This window comes from Polypterus senegalus, chromosome 6, assembly GCF_016835505.1.
Source record: "Polypterus senegalus isolate Bchr_013 chromosome 6, ASM1683550v1, whole genome shotgun sequence".
NCBI lineage: Eukaryota > Metazoa > Chordata > Cladistia > Polypteriformes > Polypteridae > Polypterus > Polypterus senegalus.
The window spans coordinates 132439701-132459973 of record NC_053159.1 but is presented as its reverse complement, the minus strand read 5'-3'; the positions used below and the strand labels follow the sequence as shown (position 1 = coordinate 132459973).

The window sequence follows — 20273 nt, the reverse complement described above, 5'->3', positions numbered from 1 at the left end:
GCCCCTCCATATACACTTTAAGTAATTTATTGATGGGTTCTTATTGGTCATGTTGCTTGCATACTTGATATCTACATGCCACTGACAGATGTGTGTCCACACTTAAGGCAGTGTCCCCTTTCTCACAGAGTTTTACCCATGACAACTCTCAGAATATCTTACAGAAATGTTTGCTGTCTGTCTTTTTGCCTTATCTACCTCATCGAGTTTCCCTTTTTTTTTTTTTCTTCTGTACAGTCACTGACCACAGTGCCAAACATCATTGAGGTTGACAATGAAGAAGAACCACCACCTCCTCCTCCTGCTCCTCCTGGGCACAGCCCCACAGCAGATCCATGGGAGTATTTCTATACCTCTTCACCCACCACAACTGTTTCTACAACAACCATGGCTGAGCCACCACCTGAAACAGACATGAGTGTCGGTTCAGATGCCTCCAAAAATATGACTGGTCCCCACTCTGATGAGGTGGTAGAGAACCCAGGCAGTGGGCCCTGTGACTGCTCAGGAGGTTCATCGGAAGAGAATGAAGATGGATCTCGATGTGATAAAAAACCCAACAGCACTTACCTTGGTGAAGCCATCATGAAACTTGGCCTGGAGATGCTTCAACAGTTGAAGCCCACTGACAAGCACCCAAACGTGATCCTGTCTCCACTGAGCATGGCATTAGGGCTGTCTCAGCTAGCATTGGGTACGTGTTTAAGCCCGACCTCAGCAGCCACATCCTTCTGACCATGCTTGACCTCACATTGACATGAACATTTTGTGTTCACAGGAGCTGAAAATGAAACAGAAGCGATGCTCATACGCTCGCTGCATGTTCAGCACTTGCCATGTTACCAGGATTTGTTCAGAAGGGTTCAGGCCCATCTTACCCAAACCACATTGCGTCTGGCTTCTCGAATCTACCTGCAGAAAGGTGAGTTGACCTGTTTGTGGCATACCCACTTGGGTGACTTGAGGGATAAACACCTTTGAACTACTCAGGTGAACTCAGATGTTTACAATTTTGGCAACTCTGTTATCTGTCATATTTCATTGTATTGTGCAGTGACAATTAAGGTATTTTTGCATCTTACCAAAAAGCAGTATGTTGGTTGGGGGAACACTCACCCTCCACACATGCTGGAATCAGCCCTTTATGACTGAGTTTGTCCCATGCGGTCACACATCCGCCTTCTTCCAGAGATCTAAAATGGGCTTTGCTGACTGTTGTACTCATTTGTTTGTAGAATTCCAAGTGAAGCAAAAATTTTTAGAGGACTCCAAGAAAGTTTACAATTCTGAACCGTCATTGCTGGAAAGTTTGGAGGAAGTCAACAAGTGGGTAGAAGCTGCCACCAAGGGGAAGATCAAGGACTTCCTCTCCACTCTTCCTGGTGAAATTGCAATGATGCTGATTAATGTAGTTCACTTCCAAGGTGAGTGGTCTGACACCCTAAAATCCAAAAGAGCTCAACCTTGGGGACAAAGATGTGTTGGGATGACAAATGGTGTCATTTCCTGGGATTCTGAGGGAATTTCAGTTATACTTGGATCAACTGTCATTCGTGCAGACCCTGAACAGCCGTAGCACTCACTGTGTTTACTTGTCTCAGGTCTTTGGAAGAATCGATTTGACCCCAGATTCACTACCAAAGAACCTTTTTATGTGGATGGCCAGCACAGCTCTTTTGTGGACATGATGCAAGACCCCAAATACCCTCTGCAGTACTTTGAAGATGGACACCTTGATGCCCAGGTGGGAACCTTTCCATGAGTCCTTAAGTTATTGTATTGTGGCAGAGTTTGCAGGGAGAAAGATTTTGTGGTCTCAAGTTCAGACAACAAATGCACCTTATGTCCCTGTGGCCCTAGATTTTGAAAACAAGAATGAAGGATTTGTTTAAAGCCTCTGCAGATTTGAGAGTGCCATCTTAACTTTGTATTTATTGACGAAGGTTTATGTGGTGTGGCTCAAGTCAAACTTGCTTGCAGTTTTCTAATTACTGTTCTATTTTCTCCATTTATAAATGATCTGTGGTCATTGTGCATCATAATAAATTGCAAACAAAGCTAGTAACTGCAGCTACAGTTATAGATGCATGGAAAATTTTGAAAAGAAGTTAATAAAACTTGTGTGGGGCACAGATTATCCATCCATCCATCCATCCATCCTCTTCCGCTTATCCGAGGTCGGGTCGCGGGGGCAGCAGCTTAAGCAGAGAGGCCCAGACTTCCCTCTCCCCGGCCACTTCTTCCAGCTCTTCCGGAGAATCCCATGCTCCCAGGCCAGCCGGAGACATAGTCCCTCCAGCGTGTCCTGGGTCTTCCCCGGGCCTCCTCCCGTTGGACGTGCCCGGAACACCTCACCAGGGAGGCGTCCAGGAGGCATCCTGATCAGATGCCCGAGCCACCTCATCTGACTCCTCTCGATGCGAAGGAGCAGCGGCTCTACTCTGAGCCCCTCCCGGATGACTGAGCTTCTCACCCTATCTTTAAGGGAAAGCCCAGACACCCTGCGGAGGAAACTCATTTCAGCCGCTTGTATTCGCGATCTCGCTCTTTCGTCACTACCCATAGCTCATGACCATAGGTGAGGGTAGGAGCGTAGATCGACTGGTAAATTGAGAGCTTTGCCTTACGGCTCAGCTCCTTTTTCACCACGACAGACCGATGCAGAGCCCGCATCACTGCGGACGCCGCACCGATCCGCCTGTCGATCTCACGCTCCATTCTTCCCTCACTCGTGAACAAGACCCCGAGATACTTGAACTCCTCCACTTGGGGCAGGATCTCTCCCCCAACCGTGAGAGGGCACTCCACCCTTTTCCGGCTGAGGACCATGCTCTCGGATTTGGAGGTGCTGATTCTCATCCCAGCCGCTTCACACTCAGCTGCGAACCGATCCAGAGAGAGCTGAAGATCACGGCCTGATGAAGCAAACAGGACAACATCATCTGCAAAAGCAGTGACCCAATCCTGAGTCCACCAAACCGACCCCTTCAACACCCTGGTTGCCTAGAAATTCTGTCCATAAAAGTTATGAACAGAATCGGTGACAAAGGGCAGCCCTGGCGGAGTCCAACTCTCACTGGAAACGGGCTCGACTTACTGCCGCAATGCGGACCAAGCTCTGACACCGTTGTACAGAGACCAACAGCTCTTATCAGGGGTCCGTACCCCATACTCCCGAGCACCCCCACAGGATTCCCGAGGGACACGGTCGAATGCCTTTTCCAAGTCCACAAAACACATGTAGACCGGTCGGGCAAACTCCCATGCACCCTCCAGGACTCTGCTAAGGGTGAAGAGCTGGTCCACTGTTCGCGACCAGGACTAAAACCACACTGTTCCTCCTGAATCCGAGGTTCACTATCCGACGGACCCTCCTCTCCAGAACCCCGAATAGACTTTTCCAGGGAGGCTGAGGAGTGTGATCCCTCTATAGTTGGAACACACCCTCCGTCCCCTTTTAAAGAGGGGACCACCACCCCGGTCTGCCAATCCAGAGGCACTGTCCCGATGTCCATGCGATGTTGCAGAGACGTGTCAACCAAGACAGTCCTACAACATCCAGAGCCTTAAGGAACTCCGGGCGATCTCATCCACCCCGGGCCCTGCCACCAAGGAGTTTTTGACCACCTCGGTGACTTCAGTCCCAGAGATGGGAGAGCCCACCTCAGAGTCCCCAGGCTCTGCTTCCTCATTGGAAGGCATGTTAGTGGGATTGAGGAGGTCTTCAAGTACTCCTCCCACCGACCCTAACGCCCCGAAGTCGAGGTCAGCAGCGCACCATCCCCACCATATACGGTGTTGACACTGCACTGCTTCCCTCCTGAGACGCCGGACGGTGGACCAGAATCTCCTCGGCCGTCCAAAGTCGCTCTCCATGGCCTCCAAACTCCTCCCATGCCCGAAGTTTTGCCTCAGCAACAACGAAGCCGCTCCGCTTGGCCTGCCGGTACCTATCAGCTGCCTCCAGAGACCCACAGGACAAAAAGTCCTATAGGACTCCTTCTTCAGCTTGACGGCATCCTCACCGCCGGTGTCCACCAACGGGTTCGGGATTGCCGCCACGACAGGCACCACCACCTTGCGGCCACAGCTCCGTCAGCCGCCTCAACAATAGAGGCACGGAACATGGCCCATTCGACTCAATGTCCCCACCTCCCTCGGGACGGGTTGAAGTTCTGCCGGAGGTGGGAGTTGAAGCTACTTCTGACAGGGGACTCTGCCAGCCGCTCCCAGCAGACCCTCACAACACGCTTGGGCCTACCAGGTCTGACCGCATCTTCCCCACCATCGAAGCCAACTCACCACCAGGTGGTGATCAGTTGACAGCTCGCCCCTCTCTTCACCCGAAAGTGTCCAAGACATATGGCCGCAAGTCCACACACGACCACAAAGTCGATCATCGACCTGAGGCCTAGGGTGTCCTGGTGCCAAGTGCACATATGAACACCCTTATGCTTGAACATGGTGTTCGTTATGGACAATCCATGACGAGCACAGAAGTCCAATAACAAAACACCGCCGGGTTCAGATCGGGGCCATTCCTCCCAATCACGCCCTTCCAGGTCTCACTGTCATTGCCCACGTGAGCATTGAAGTCTCCCAGCAAAACGAGGGAATCCCCAGAAGGTATGCCCTCTAGCAACCCTCCAGAGACTCCAAAAGGGTGGATACTCCAAACTGCTGTTCGCGCATATGCACAAACAACAGTCAGGACCCTTCCCCACCCGGCGGAGGGAGGCCACCCTCTCGCCCACCGGGTAAACCCCAATGCACAGGCTCCAAGTCGGGGCAATAAGTATACCCACACCTGCTCGGCGCCTCTCACCGGGGCAACTCCAGAGTGGTAGAGAGTCCAGCCCCTCTCAAGGAGATTGGTTCCAGAGTCCAAGCTGTGCGTCGAGGTGAGTCCGACTATATCTAGCCGAACCTCTCGACCTCGCGCACTAGCTCAGGCTCCTTCCCCTTCAGAGAGGTGACATTCCACGTCCCAAGAGCCAGTTTCTGTAGCCGAGGATCAGACCGCCAAGGTCCCGCCCGCCACCACCCAACTCACACTGCACCCAACCTCCTTGGCCCCTCCCATAGGTGGTGAGCCCATGGGGAGGAGGACCCACGTTACCTCTTCGGCTGTGCCCGCCGAGCCCCATGGGTGCAGGCCCGCCACCAGGCGCGCCATCGAGCCCCACCTCCAGGCCTGGCTCCAGAGGGGGCCCGTGACCAGCGTCCGGCAAGGGAAAACGTTGTCCAAAGTTTTTGCTCTTCATCGGAGGTTTGTTGAACCGCTCTTTGTCTCATCCCTCACCTAGGACCAGTTTGCCTTGGGTGGCTCTACCAGGGGCATAAAGCCCCGGACAACATAGCTCCTAGGATCATTGGGACACGCAAACCCCTCCACCACGATAAGGTGACGGTTCAAGGAGGAGGGGCACAGATTAGACATGGCTTATTTCTGTACATTGTAATACACAATTAGCATTTACAAAAATAAAGTGGGATGTGTAAAAGGTGCCTGAATGTTTACTACTACTGTAGTGACAGTTGCCAGTGTTCATTGTTGAGTCTTAAGCTAACTTAATATGAAAACACATTTTAAAGCTACGTAGTTGAAGAGATTTGCACTTTACCCTCATGTCTGGGCAAATATTTCCTTGGGTACTCCAGCCTGCTGGCCCCCACATCCCCCCCAAAACTTGTGTATTATCAGGTTGAACTTTAACTTTAAATCTGCGCTGTGTGATTCAAAGCTGCAGGTGTAAGTCTGAGGGAGCACTCTGATCGACTGGCACTCCACCAGTGTTTACTCCCAAACTGTACCGAGGGTGGTCAAGATAGCCTCTGAGTTACTGCTACAGTTGTGGATTGGATTATTCTGATGTGACTGTTAATATCTGGAATAAGTTCTGTATATTTGCATATTATGAATTACATTAGATTGAGTAAATGGACTATTAACTCTTTACAAATTAAATAAATTGCAAAAAGTATGGATAATGTTGTTTTGCATACATTTAAGAGTAAAGAATGCAGTAAGTTTAGGCTGTTTGATAATAGATCAGTTAATGCTTATAATAAAGTAAATAGTGTCAAAGTCCTGACCCCTTCCACTTATGAACAGGACAGTGGAGCCCTCCACAGTGTGACTTGGGTTCACTTCCTGATGGCCACATTCACAAACATTTCCTGAGAAACGCAGTGCACAAGTACTTCTTTATCTCTTATGGTGGGGTTGTGTTTAGGCAAACCGCATTTGCAAAAGACACCCATGCACCACTTATTTTCAAATGGAAAATTTTCTGCGACATGTATCAGTCCAAAAGTGGCTTTATGCAATGTTACCAATCACTAACTATTATGATATTATATTTGACATAATCTATGCTTTGACATTCAGCTGTCAAATGACATTTAACTGTCATGCACTCGGTTAAGCACGCACTTCATGTTACTGTTTGCACCACATGTGAACATAAATCTAAAATGCACAACTTTCCATTTTGAAAAATGCTAGCTGCATTTTTCCATTAACTCTGCAATGCCAATCATCAATTGACATTCACTGCTTTTTGAAATTAAAAAGACAAAAAAAAAAGACAGAATTTAAAAGCAAAAAAACAAAGCCACGATGGACATGCTGCTTTTTTGATTATAATAGAAAGACAGCCATGGAAGAGGCCGCTTTTCAGTGAGTAAAAATAATGACTTTTTATTCTTTTTGGTACACATTTATTCAAAATTACTGTATAAGTCAGTACTAATTTTATGCTTTGATGCCAACATTTTTACCACTTTTTTCTTTGAATGAATACATTTTAAATCGCCTTTATAACATTTTTGAATACTGCTATTTGTGATGTCCTGAACTACAGCCCTAGTGCAGATACTTTACTCCATCTATACACCCCACCATTTACTAATAAAACACAATATTCAACCAATACATGGTGCCTACATTTTCAAAATTCATATTCACTGTTATGATTATATGAGTGCACTTCACCCCTTTCAATCCTGGGAGGCCTGTGTGTTCCATTGGTTCTGTTATAATTCTATTTAACATCAATATTCAGTATACAAGTCTGGATTACTAAATTGTTCTTACTTGCAGCATAACATTCTCAGTCCAGTTCTGGATAGTGGGGAAGGCTCCTATCCTGGCAGCACAGGGTATAAGACTGGAAACTGCCCTGGACACGGTGCCAGGCTATCACTGGGTCCACTGTTGCACACCCACAGTCCCACTACAGTCTGCTTAATGTTCTAAATCAGGGGTGTCAAACTCCAGTCCTGGAGGGCTGCAGGTTTTCATTCTAACCACCTTCTTAATTAGTGACCAGTTGTTGCTGCTAATTACTTCTTTCAATTAACTTGACTCAAGCCCTTTGGTTTTTTTCTTTTTCCTTCATTAGCAATCAAATAATAATGAGACACAAAACAAGCTGCCACATCACACAGTATCTGAAAACAAAGAAAGGTGAAGGTCTCAGTAAGGTTGGTCTCTCAACTCACCAAAACACTTTGACGATGTTGTTATGAAAAACAGAAAATCAACAGTTTTGGAAATGTCAGCTGTGGCAGAATGAGAGCAACAACAAGCCGTGGAATTAAATAACGAGTTTAATTAACAGCAAGAATTGGCTTCTCATTAAGAAGCCAGTTAGAGTTTAAAGCCCCAGTTTAGCCAGTCATCTGATGGCTTCTTTCACGTCTCATTTCTGTTTGGCTGCATTTTAATGAGGAAATGAATCAATTCAGAGGACTGAATCCTTCTAACAGGGCTATTAAAATGCGAATTAGCAGTGAAAATAGGTCACTGATTAGGAAAAGAGTTAGAATAAAAACCTGTAGCTGCTGCAGCCCTCTAGGCCTGGAGTTCGACACCTGTGTTCATTTCAGAGTTGTATAGCCCAATTCCAATGCATCGGGTCCAAGACAGGAACCAAACCTGGCCAGGGAGTCAGTCCATTGTAGGACCCAGTAAGGCACACTTACCTGGGGCCAGGATTTGAATCGCTGTTATCCTGTCTGGGACGAGACCCACACAGTTGAGTCAAAAACATGCATCCTCCACACAGACAGTGACTGGGCGTGTGGCACGTGGACCCAAGTCACTGGACCTATGAGGCATTAGCACAAAGTACTGTGCCACCCTGGTTTGTACTTTTTATGCTTTATATCCAGTGAAATTCACTGAAGAACTTGCATTTATATCGTTTTTCGATTACTTGACTTCATTTTAGAGTGTGTTCAAAACAAATGCGTAAACAGTAATTAGCGTGACATTTATTGTATGTCATGAATGAGAGACATTCTGCCTTTTATTGGCACCACTTTGATTTTCAGACTCTTTTATTGTAATTATGTTTACTGACTTTTTTTCTCTATGTAACAAAATCTCAGTGCTGTAAATGAATCAATTGCACTTAAATAAGCAAGGGTAAAGTTAATGGTTAGGCTCACGCTGCCAACGTACTGTTTGCTCCCTCTTCTCAATACTCTCAGTACACTGTTGGCACCATCTCAGTTGATGGCATAAGATGGCTTCTTAAGGAGCAGAATAATCACTGAAACAAAGGCACATTGCAGCCATGCTTGAAGTAAACAAAATATGCTTTGCAAATGGAGTTCAGCAAATGATCAACAATTCATACTGTCAAAGTGACTTGACTTCCAAGCACAGATGGAATCCTCTTCACTTGATTCTTCATTAACCATTGCAAGCATTTTCCTATAATTTACCTTCCAAAAGCTTTCATAACCATTTATTTCTAAAATGCATATACCATTTTCTAAGCCTGTTTAATCCTTTGCAGGGTCACCTTAGGGGGATTTTTCCTCGCTAGTGCTCTGTGGGATAAAATGCATATAAGATGGGTGAATTAAAATATCTGCAATTTTGTTCTGAAAGGTGCTTTTCTAATCATAGAAATGGCAGAACTATGCTAATGGTAGTTGTCATTCATCCAATCATAAGCGTTAATTACTAAATACTTAAAATCTAATAAAAAAACTAACCAACTATTTCTTGTATATGCAGATCTAAAGACATTGAGATTAACAGTTTTCTTAAATGATTTAATTAAGGGTATCTCCTTTATTCAATGATACATTTCTGTAATACAGAGAAACAGTTTCCTGTTCTGTGCTCTCAATGCAATGCCATCACGTTTGCTCCTTCAATGCACAGTGTACCTACTTTACTAAATTCCTTTGAGAGGTAGCTGCCGACTGCTGCGCACTGCTAATGTGATATGTAGGCGTAACTGAGCTTGTCTCATGTCCTGTGAGAGCCTTTCTGAGAAGTCGCATATGGGTGGGCTCAGGTCTCCTATCAACTCTGAATTGCAGACTGCTGATTTACTGACATTCTCTGCTTTGTCTCCAGATAGCAAGCTTCCCCTTCAAAGAGGGCATGAGTCTAATGGTGGTCTTGCCCCATAACGGACAAGTAAATGTTTCTGCCCTGGCGCAGAAACTGTCTCCCAAATATTTCTACAGTAAACTACCCAAAGTACGAAATCTTAAAGTGAAGATCCCTAAGCTGAATCTGGAGTACAGCCAGGAAATGACCGAGGTGCTCACTGCCATGGGTAAGAAAACCAGTTTGTATCTTTGTATTTTCTGCAAATTAGGGACCTGATGAACTCGACTGACACCCATAGGACAGTCCAATGGGTCCAGCTGTCTGGTTTCTTGTAAGAGCCAAGTTGGCCCACCCAGGCCCCCTGCAGGCTCCAACCACGAATTTATCTGATGGGTCTCTCTTTGAAACTGTTGGGTTCCTTCAAGTGCTTTTCAGTATACAAAATATTCACCCTTTTGGAAGTTTTCATATTTTGTTATTATACAATGTTAAAACTGTGGATTGAATTTGGCTATTTTGACATTGTTCAACAAAAAATGTACTGGTTAATTTCAAAGATAAAATGGATCTCTCGCTACGCGCCAGCCACTTTGCAGTTCAGTTACTCGTGTATGGGGATGCAGATGTACAATTTAAACAGATTGTTATTTTAATGGGAATAGTTACATATGCATAATAGAACTAACTTTTATATTACAGCGAGTAATTAACCATATTAAAAAATAGTAAAACATAATAATTTGAAAGTAAATTATGTTTCATGTTGCGTTAGTTATTTTTTTGTGTTATGCGATTTTGTTCTATTTGGATTTGAAATTAATGTGCAAATACTTTTTAAACATACACTTTTACTGTAAAGCTTCAGTAAAAACAATTTTTTTTAATTAAATTTTCGTCAATGCCGCATTGAATTTTGATTCTGTGTTTGGACTTACATCGTGACGACACAACGTAGAACTGCCCGTGATTAAATTTTGTTTCTTTCTCTCTATTAAATAAAACGAATATCTCGAATTCTAATATTTTCCATGGAAGATGTACTACATTACCTTTCTTGGATACATCCTTCTTTCTACAGTAATTTGTGTGGTGAAAGACTGGACAGTGTTAACGGTTGTAGATTTTCTTCTGGATATCGTAAGTTGATGTTTTCATTTTCCGCACGATCACCATAGTCTACTGATACGCATTTAACCAATTTGCAATGTAACCAATCAACATTTTTGCCATTACTTTGTTTAACTTCATCGTTTCTTGGTGCTAGGATTGCCTGTGTACTCATTTCTTCTGTTGATAACCCTTCATTTTGAAATTCTTCAATAAGATTTGGACATAATACGTCGTCTTTTATTGGGAACTTAAAGTGAGGAAAACGTTAAAATGTATAAGAGCTGAGAGAGCAGGAACTGTGTCGGTCAAAAGCATTCACACGAATGAGTGGTGAAAGGTCCATGTGCATGGTTGAATATGGTTGAGCGGAGGATGTGACTTGAAAAAATCTCATTGCCAAAGTCTCATCTCACGGGACTTGAAATTATCTCTTCAAAAAGTCTCGTCTCATCGCAGGATTGTTTTTTATATAATAGAGAGATATAAAGCACTGTTCACTCCCTTCAATGTGAGACACTTAAATCATCACTGGTGTAACCGGTTGGTTTTTTTAAGCCAAGTCATTGTTTAAATGGATATTACATGTCTGTAGTGGAGGGGTTTCAATTGGCTGCAGTACAGGTAGAAGTGCTCCTGTATGTGGATTCACCAACTTCGGTGAGTCAGTACCATGGCCTAACCGGCACAATCAACACTCCAAGCAGTTCCATGAAAGGTGGCCAGATAAGTATCCATCCCCTTCTAGTCAGTATTTAGAGAATATACAACTGGCAGCCATGACAACCTTGAGTCAATTGAGCACAGGTCTCTATCAGCTTTGCACATCCGGACCCTGCAATTTCCTATCATTCTTTTTTCAAATTTGCTTAAGCTCTGTCGGGTTGCCCGAGGATCATGTGAGAACATTCATTTTGAAATCAATCCACAAATCCTCAATTAGGTTGATATCTGGACTTTGACTTGGTCAGGATATTAATATTGTGGTTTTTCAGAAATTCATGTGTATCTTTGGCTTTATTTTTGACGTTTTGCTGGAAAACCTCCAAGGTGTAGGTTTTTTTCAGGCTGCATCTGGTTCTCCATCCAGATTTCCCTGTATTTTGCTGTATTTGTTTTACTCTCCAGCCTTAGAGACTTTCCAGGGCCTGCTGCAGGGGATCATCCCCACAACATAATGCTGCTACCACCATTCTTCACAGCCTGAATGGTGTGTTTTTGATCATGTGTGGTGTTTGGCTTACACTAAGCATGATGTTTGGTCTGATAGCCAAAAAACTCAATTTTGGTCTCATCAGACCATAGAACCTTCTTCTAGCTGACTTCAGTGTCCTATTTGCCTTCTGGCTTATTCATATGTTGTGTGTAAGTTACTTTCCCTTTTCCACTCTTCCATAAAGCCGAATCAAGTGAATCACCCAGGCAGCAATTGCTGAATGCAGTCTCTCCAATCTCAGTCTCCATAGCTTATAACTCCTTCAGAGTTCCTTCACTGGTCTTCTTTTTCTATGAACACTCAGATTTGTGGACAGCGTACTCTGTGAAGATTATCAGCTGTGCCACACTCTCTCTGTGTCTTAATGATTGATTTAACTGGACTCTAAGGGATATTCAGTGACTTGGATATTTTGTTGTATCCATTTCTACTTGTGCTTTTCAATCACCTTTCATGGAAGTGCTTATAGTGCTCATTGTGTAGGCTAAGCCATGATGCTGACTTGCCACAAGCAGGACCCTCGACATACAGATACATTTCTCCTACAGTCAACTGAAATCTCAGACATGCGATCGCTATTGAAATAACCTCTGTGACTTCTAAATCTAGTTGGCTGCACCAGTGCTGATTTAGGTGTGTCTCGTAGAAAGGGGTGAATACTTAGGTGATCAATTAAAAATTTTGTTTTATTTTTGTTATTAATTTAAACCACCTTGCAGAGATCTCTTTTCACTTGGACATTAGTGACAAGTCAAGTAAAATGACACCTTTTATTGGCTAACTAAAAAAGTTTACAATATGCAAGCTTTCAAGGCAACTCAGGCCCCTTCTTCAGGCAAGATGTAATCCTTTGACAAGATGTAAACTTTGACATTAAAGAGTCTTTTTCTGTTATTCAATGTGAAAAAAGGCTAATTCAATCCACTGTGATTCAATGTTGCATAACAATAAAATGTGAAAACTTCCAAGGAGGCTAATACTTTTGATTGGCAATGTGTGGGCAGGTTTATACTTCATGCAACGTGACACATGCTGCAATGGATGTTAGTGCTACGCGAGCGTTTTAATGTTCATACTTGTGCGTGTACGTAAATCTGGAAGATTCCATCAGGTGGCATTGTGAGATATCATCACGGTGAGAAAACGTTCGGCTTTGCTGTGTTGTGAATTGCATGAAACATCCATTAAATTCCGAGGACACCTTGCCACAATATTTCTGAAAAGGATGGATGTTTAATGATTAAATCCATCAATTCAGGGATGCGCCCATTCCAGCAAGCATCGGGCGCGAGAAAAAAACTGAATTCCTGGATGGGGCATCAGCTCATCGCAAGATGAATATAAGAGCACGCATACACTAGCGTCATGTCTTTGGAAGAAAACCGCAGCACACTGTGGAAACCCACCAGGAAAACATGCAAACTCCAGGCAGGGAATACCAGCGACGTGACTCCCTACTGCGAGGCAGCAGCGCTACGGCTCTGCCACCGTGCCGGTTATCAATATTCATTATTTAAATGAAGTTAATGACTTATCTGTGAAATGTAGCATACATACTGTAATGAATTTCATCATGAAATGATATCAAGTATAAATCTAAGGATTCTGTGCAGAGAGCTGGAATGTCGTAAATGTAATGTGTTCTGTGTGTGGCAATTGCTCCTTTCAGGTCAGGAGGAAGCCCCAGAAGCACATAGCATTTAAAGACTGGATCGGTTTTAAGATGACGTTTACGACGGTCTACTTTAATGATAAACTCCGAGGTTAAAGTTTACACTTTAATCACAAAATAAACCTTTTCACTATGTCCTTAATTTCTTTTTCTATGGCTCAAATATGCTGCTATACATTCTGATGTCGTTGTGCAGGTGCAAAATTAAAAAAAACAAGACTGCACAGAAGATGGTATGTGAGATTTTTAAAATGTATCGTGTCGTTACATTTTGGAATATGCAACGCTTGAATATATAAGCACCAAGAATGTATTTGTATGTCAGCATTTTGCTTCACCACATCGAACCATTCAAGTACGCACATCAATCCCGGAGGATCTTCAAACTGGCTTTCTCTCACATGTAGATAGCAAACAGAGTCTGATGTCACATTCCGACTTTTATCATACTGCGTCCCCGACTTTTTGCTGGTACTGCAACTCGCGCACGTCTCGCGTTAATTTCTGAGGACCTGCTCAGGGGAGGTGCGTCATATGAATGCTGGGAACATGTGGCAGCCATGATGCGTGCTTGTCTGCGTTCTGAGCGTGAAGTATAAACGAGCCCTTAGCTGTCATTTACAAGCTTCTCTGATAAGCACGTGTGACACTCATGAGCCTTGTATAATCAATGCAGCTGACACACTAAGAGTCTCCGTTACCCACAGGCCACCTTTCTGAACCTCACTGGTGAAGGTGCGGCCCTGGATTGTTGGATTTGTCCATCTTCTGGCCACTTTCTTTTGTTTGTTTGTTTATTTATTTGAGTTTTGCTCAGGCTGGCACATTCAGTATCAACATTGGGTCCTGTCAGCTAACAGTCTGATTGTATGTCTCTTCTGCTCTTTACAGGCCTCGAGGATCTGTTCAAAAAGCCACAGCTATGCAAGATTGCATCGGGCCACTTGTTTGTGTCCAGCGTGCAGCACAAGACAACTCTGGAGATGAACGAGGAGGGTGCTGAAGCCAGCGCTGCCACTTCCATTGCCATTTCCCGCTCTCTTGACCACTTTAGTGTCAACAAGCCTTTCTTGTTTGCCCTGCTTGATGATGCCTCCTATGTGCCCATCTTCATGGGTGTAGTGACAAACCCCAACCCCAATGCCAAACTCAACAAAAGGGGAGACTATGAAACAGAAAAGTTTGCACCTACGTTTAACAAGTTCATGCCTTCCAAAATGGTGCCTAAATAGGATGTGGCACACCAAAGGACCTTGGGATATGTGTGCCTTACAGGACTGCATCTCTACTGTTTACAGGCACTATAGCAACCAGTTGGGAGGCAAACACATAACAAAAGAAAAGAAAAAAGGTCAATCTAATATGGACAGTTTGTATGGAGAAATATTTGGGACACTTCAATGCTGCCAGCAGGAGAAGTGTAGTGGTCACCTCTCTGTGTCCACATCTGCCTTTGACCAATTTAATCCAATGGGAAAGGGAAGGGGTTAATAATCAAATATTGCTTATTTTTGAAGAAAGGGGAAGTGGTCATTTGTCACATGGAATGGTGTGAAATGGGGGTTGGGTGACCAACTGTCTTACTAGTCTGTTTGATTTGAGTCTGGGTGGTCAGGGTCTTCATCTGTCACTTGAAGATTTGTGAAAATCAGTGTGGGGGATTGTTGTGACCACTAACCTGTCTTTCTAATCCGAGACATTACAGCTTTTTGACCTGTCACTATTGTCTCTGGCTTGAGTTTAGTCCATCAGAGAGACAAATGCCCAGCAGCCACTTGAAGCATTGTGAAATGGAATTTGGATGGTTTTGGTGACCACTGACAACATGTCTCCATATCTTAAGTAAGTTTAGATGGGCAAGACAAATGGTCAGTGTCCTCATAAGCATTACAAAATAGGGATGGAGTGTGATGGTGACATCTAACCACTAGTCTCTCTAATCTGAAACATTCCATTTCATGCCCATTGTCCAGTAGTAGTCTCTCTACATTCAGTCACAGTGTCAGGCCAAGTGGTGGTGGTGGTGGTGGGTGGTTTGAGAAGGAGGCTGTGGCGTGAGACCATTTGCCATTTTCGAACTTCAGCAGTCTAGGAGGGGTCAAATGTCAAACCAGATCTGCTTCCACCTCTTTTGTGCACCCCTGTCATTCACAAGGAGAGATGGATGGCTTATGTCTGCAGGGTTGTGCAAAGTGCAAAACCCAGAATGCCACTTGGTCCAGAGCAAGATGTGGACAACAGCTTGACAACCTCCACTTGTATCTCTGGCTGCCTGTTTCATTTGGGTGAACCCACAGTCATCAACGTGCACTTGCCTACTTATTCCTCACACAAGCATGTGAAAGAACAGAGTGTTTCATATTGTGAATAATTTGAAGCTCCGAAAAGATGCAGCTCCACAGATGTGCATGAAATAAAGTCTTTCTTTAGTTTTATTAAGAAGAACGACGCGCTGTTTTTGTTGTTAAGAGTGTCAAGCGGGTTAGCCAGTGTCTGAAGTATTACCGATTTCACTTCTTCCCGCATTGAGATAATCTTGTGTGTGTATATGTTTGTGGGTGGTGTTCTCTTCTCGTTTTTAACACTTCTGTCTGTTCTATGCAATGTGGCACAGGAGAGGTGCATGGGCGTGTCCACAATTAAAGCGGGCGGGTCTATGTAAATCAACTGACGGTAAGTCTCCGCACCAGCGCTCTGGGATCCAGGCTATCGTTAAACACTGAGTCACAAGAGAAAGCAGTAAGCCAGTAATTTCAGAAAAAACTGTCCGCTATAATTATTTTTATTACAGGTTTTTCTGTGGCAGTGATAAACAAAACAGCCATTTCAGATAGTCGTGCAGGCCATTATTAAAGTTCAGAGGTGGCTTTGTTAGAAATGAGGGGTCATGCTGCGGTGCTTGTTCCAATGTACTCAGCCGCTCACGGTAATGATGCCAACCCTGACGCAACTGTCTCCACTGTCAAAGTTCTGTCTTTATTTAAAGTCCACCTCAGTCTCGACTGCCAGTCTGCAATGTCTCTTTCTCAGCTCTGTCGCACTGTCACCCATTCCACTAAGCTTCGCCGATGCCCACTGTAATGCACTTTACTCCGTCACTCTTTCCTCTTGACCCTCATCCGTGATGTCCACTTTTGCTGTAGTCGCGACCTTTTGTCCTGGTTGTACCATTTCCATTATAGTTCAATCTAGTCTGTTCATCGCCGCAGCCTTAACTCTGAAAAGTGCAAGGCCATGTCCCCCAAAATGATTAACTTACCTTCTTTCTACTGCATCTCAGCTTTTGTTCAATACAGTATTTATTCCCCAACTATGGCTGCTACACTGCCGTCTTGCCTGTCGCGCTACACTTCCCTGTTTGTCACTCTACCGCCGTCACGACTTTTGGTTTATGCTGTCCATTTCAATTATGGTTCCGCTCTTATTGCTAATTATCCGGTCCTTATTCCCACCATTTTGTACTTTTAACGGTCGCTATTGATGCAACAAGCCACACTTTTAATTCTTTGCACAGCGCTCCCCTGATCCCCGATTTACTGTCATTCACGTTGCTTTTATCTCTGATACTCTACAGTTTCACCCATCTGAGCCCTGATCCCCGTGCCTTCATCCAGAGCAACGTCGCTCTCGCCTATGAAGTTGTGATGTCCTGATCCCTCACTGTCCTATGTTCCATGCTTTCATCCTTTGTCCCCCTCAAATCAGCAATGTATTACAGTCTCACCTGTTGCATATTGCAAGCCTTCTTGACACGTCACTGCAGTCCTACCGTCCATGCTGCAAAGTCTCGATTCCGATTTTCCTTCAGTCTTTATGGTCATTCCCTATTGCACTTCTTTCTACAGTGACACCTGCCACACTGTTCTGCATTATCTGCCGTTCTTTGCTGCTCTGATCTTTACAGTAATGTATTCTCAATTAGCATGTTGTGTTGCACTGATCGATATTTGCCTTCATTCTCAACTGTAATTGTTTGCTGTCATTTCCTCCACAGAACTGCACTTCCATCTGTAAATCTGTGCAGCCCAATCCCTGCTGTTGCGCTTATCTGTCATTCTTTGTAAGCTTGGGTCAGTACTGTAGTCCTGCGTGTCATATTGCACTACCACATTTCTGCCGATGATTGGCGTCAAGATTCCAGTTTTCCTTCAGTCTTTACTGTCATTGCTTGCTGCTATTCTCTCTACATTGACACCTGCCATGCTGTACTGCATTATTGGCCGTCTTTCTTCTGATCCTCATAGTAATGCATTATCAATTAACATGCTGTTCTGCCCTGATACATTTTTTCCCTATATTTTTGATTTCTGTCCTTTGTGGCTTTTTTTTTGACATTATGCTGCACTCATAACCCCATGTGCTTTTTACGCAAATGTCATTCTTTGCTACTCTGATCTTCACTATAATATGTTCTCAATTATGCTGTTTTGCTCTGATTGATATTTATATTCGTTCATTCTTGACTGTCATTTTTTGCTGCCCTTTGTATCGCACTCCCTTCTGTAAACCTGTGAAGCCCTGACTGTCCTTTACCTATTTGTCATCCTTTGCTATCTTTTTTCTCTGTACTGTAGTCTCCCGTATCATGCTGTACTACCACATTACTGCAGTCTCACCTGTCGTTCCTTGCTGTCCTCCTCTCTACAGTGACACCTGCCATGCTGTACTGCATTATTGCCCGTCATTCTTTGCCACTCTGATTCTCACAGTAATGCATTCTCATTAAACATGCTGTCCTGCCCTGATACACACTTCCATTCATTCTTGACTGTTATTCTTTGCTGCCCCAAAACTCGGCAGAGCTTGCACTCATGTGTCCATCATCTCCACTGTCATTCTGTGCCTCCTTTTTATGTGTCTCACATGTCACACTGTGCTACCAGATTGCCGCTGTCACATCCAGATTCCCATTTTCCTTTAGTCTTTACTGTCAGATCATGCTGCCTTTCTCTCTCAATAACTCCTACCGCACTGCATTGCATTCTAGGCTAATATTACCTGCTACCCTGACCCTCAATATACAGGAGTATTTTCATTTCTTATGCTGCCCTAGTCTTTCTTTCACTTCATGCCCGTCATTAACTTTCTCTACTCTACATTGCACTCTAATCATTCATGCCAGTCTTCTTAGATGCCATCCATGTTGTAGTTTACTAGGGCGGTCTGTCCATTCTTCATTCTCTCCTATGTATATTCGGCCATTTTTACAAATGTGCGTACCGAGCATTAAGGTGAACAGCACATGTTTGATCAGAGCTACATTTATGATGGCGACTTCTTCCAAGCTGTGTGCTCCATGGCAGAAAGCCCTGTGGCTTTTACTTGATTCTGTTTTTACTTATTTTGTGTGAGCACATTTAATAGTCATTGTTGGACAAGGTTTAAAGGTCAGCTTGTACTAATGTTGCTTTGATCCTCGCCAGACACACATGCCTTGGCATTCGTATGGAAATGGTTCATTTAAAAGGTATTTTCTAAAACACCCAACTGCTTATTTCAGGGCAGTTAACCGATACTGTTGTGTGTTTGTTTTCAATTTAAAATTGCAAACAGAAACTCTAAGCTCTAAGAAAATAATCACTGGACTGCTGGAGAAAAGGGATTTTCAAGATGTCTGTATATTCCCTAATGAGGATTGTTCTGCGCACCACACAGAGATCCACTGAAGACCCCTGCTAAGTGAATGAGCAGGCATGAAGCCTGGCAGACTTTGTATAATTGCAGGTGAGGTCGCATATCTTGTAATGGAGTTTCAATAGGTGAGTAGCATGCCCCATCCATTCAGTCACACAAAGCCCTTAACTGGTGCTTAGGATTAGAAATTCCAGTCCTTGACCTGAACCACTGGAAATAAAAATTGAAAACAGCTTTTCTGAGTTAGGACTTTAATCAATGTGGGCTCCTGCTTCTGCAATAGAACAGCTTAGGTATTCGCTAAAAAAAAAAAACAGACTTGACGGGCTGATTGGTCTCCTCTTGTTTGTCAGTTTTATGTTCTGGAACACAAGTGCACACCGAGGCCCACGTGCCAGATTGTCTCATTCAGTTGTCCTGGAGGAAGTCCCTGAAAAAAAATCTTTTATATTGCTACCATGAGGGATACAATTCAGATATCATATTCTTCTCTAGTTTGGAGGATTGCTACAGGATGTGCCACTTATGACTCCAGTGGTCCAAATAAATGCAGCAATAAACACAAGCGCACGTCTGACTGCACTAGTGAGACTGCATCTAGAGTATTGGCTGCAGGTCTGGTCACCAAGGTACAAGAAAGTCATAGCAGCACTTGAAGCTGTGCAGAGGAGAGCAACCAAGTGCACCCCAGGACTTATGGGCACGTCCTACTGTGACAGACTCGGGCGGGTTAAACCAGATTGGGGTCGAGCGGAGGAGACTGCATGGTAACTTAGTCCAGGCATTAATAAAGTAGATCCAACATAACGGTGAATCGCATACTCAAGGACATCAGTGGAAATTAAGAGGAGGTGAATGTAGTACTGGGTGGCGCAGTGGGTAGCGCTGCTGCCTCGCAGTTAGGAGACCAGGGTTCACTTCCTGGGTCCTCCCTGCATGAGGTTTGCATGTTCTCCCCGTGTCTGCGTGAGCATCGGCTTGGTGTGTGCCTTGTGGTGGGTTGGCACCCTGCCTGGGGTTTGCTTCCTGCCTTGCACCCTGTGTTGGCTGGGATTGGCTCCAGCAGACCCCTGTAGTTAGGGTATAGTGGGTTGGATAATGGATGGATGGATGGATGAATTTAGTACTGAAATGTTTTCAAAGAGTTGTGGGAATCTCAAACAATCTACTGAGGCACGTAGTGAAACACAAACCTTGACGACCTTTCAGAAGTATCTGGATGAGGTACTGGGACAGCCGAGCTAATGGCTAAACAAATGAGCCTGATGGACTGAATGGTCTCT

At 44.3% G+C, this 20273-nt stretch overlaps 1 protein-coding gene across 1 annotated transcript in view; it reads left to right on the top strand.

The window, feature by feature from the left end:
* The window catches only part of LOC120531631 (alpha-2-antiplasmin-like), a 30464-nt gene extending 14681 nt beyond the window's left edge, over positions 1-15783 (top strand). Inside the window, exons 3-8 of the mRNA XM_039757219.1 lie at positions 238-694; positions 779-922; positions 1236-1424; positions 1602-1744; positions 9383-9587; positions 14248-15783. Of these exons, the coding sequence (XP_039613153.1) occupies positions 238-694; positions 779-922; positions 1236-1424; positions 1602-1744; positions 9383-9587; positions 14248-14588 (1479 nt within the window). The 3' untranslated portion in view covers positions 14589-15783. The remainder of the gene's footprint in view (positions 1-237; positions 695-778; positions 923-1235; positions 1425-1601; positions 1745-9382; positions 9588-14247) is intronic.
* The last annotated feature ends 4490 nt before the right edge of the window (positions 15784-20273 follow it).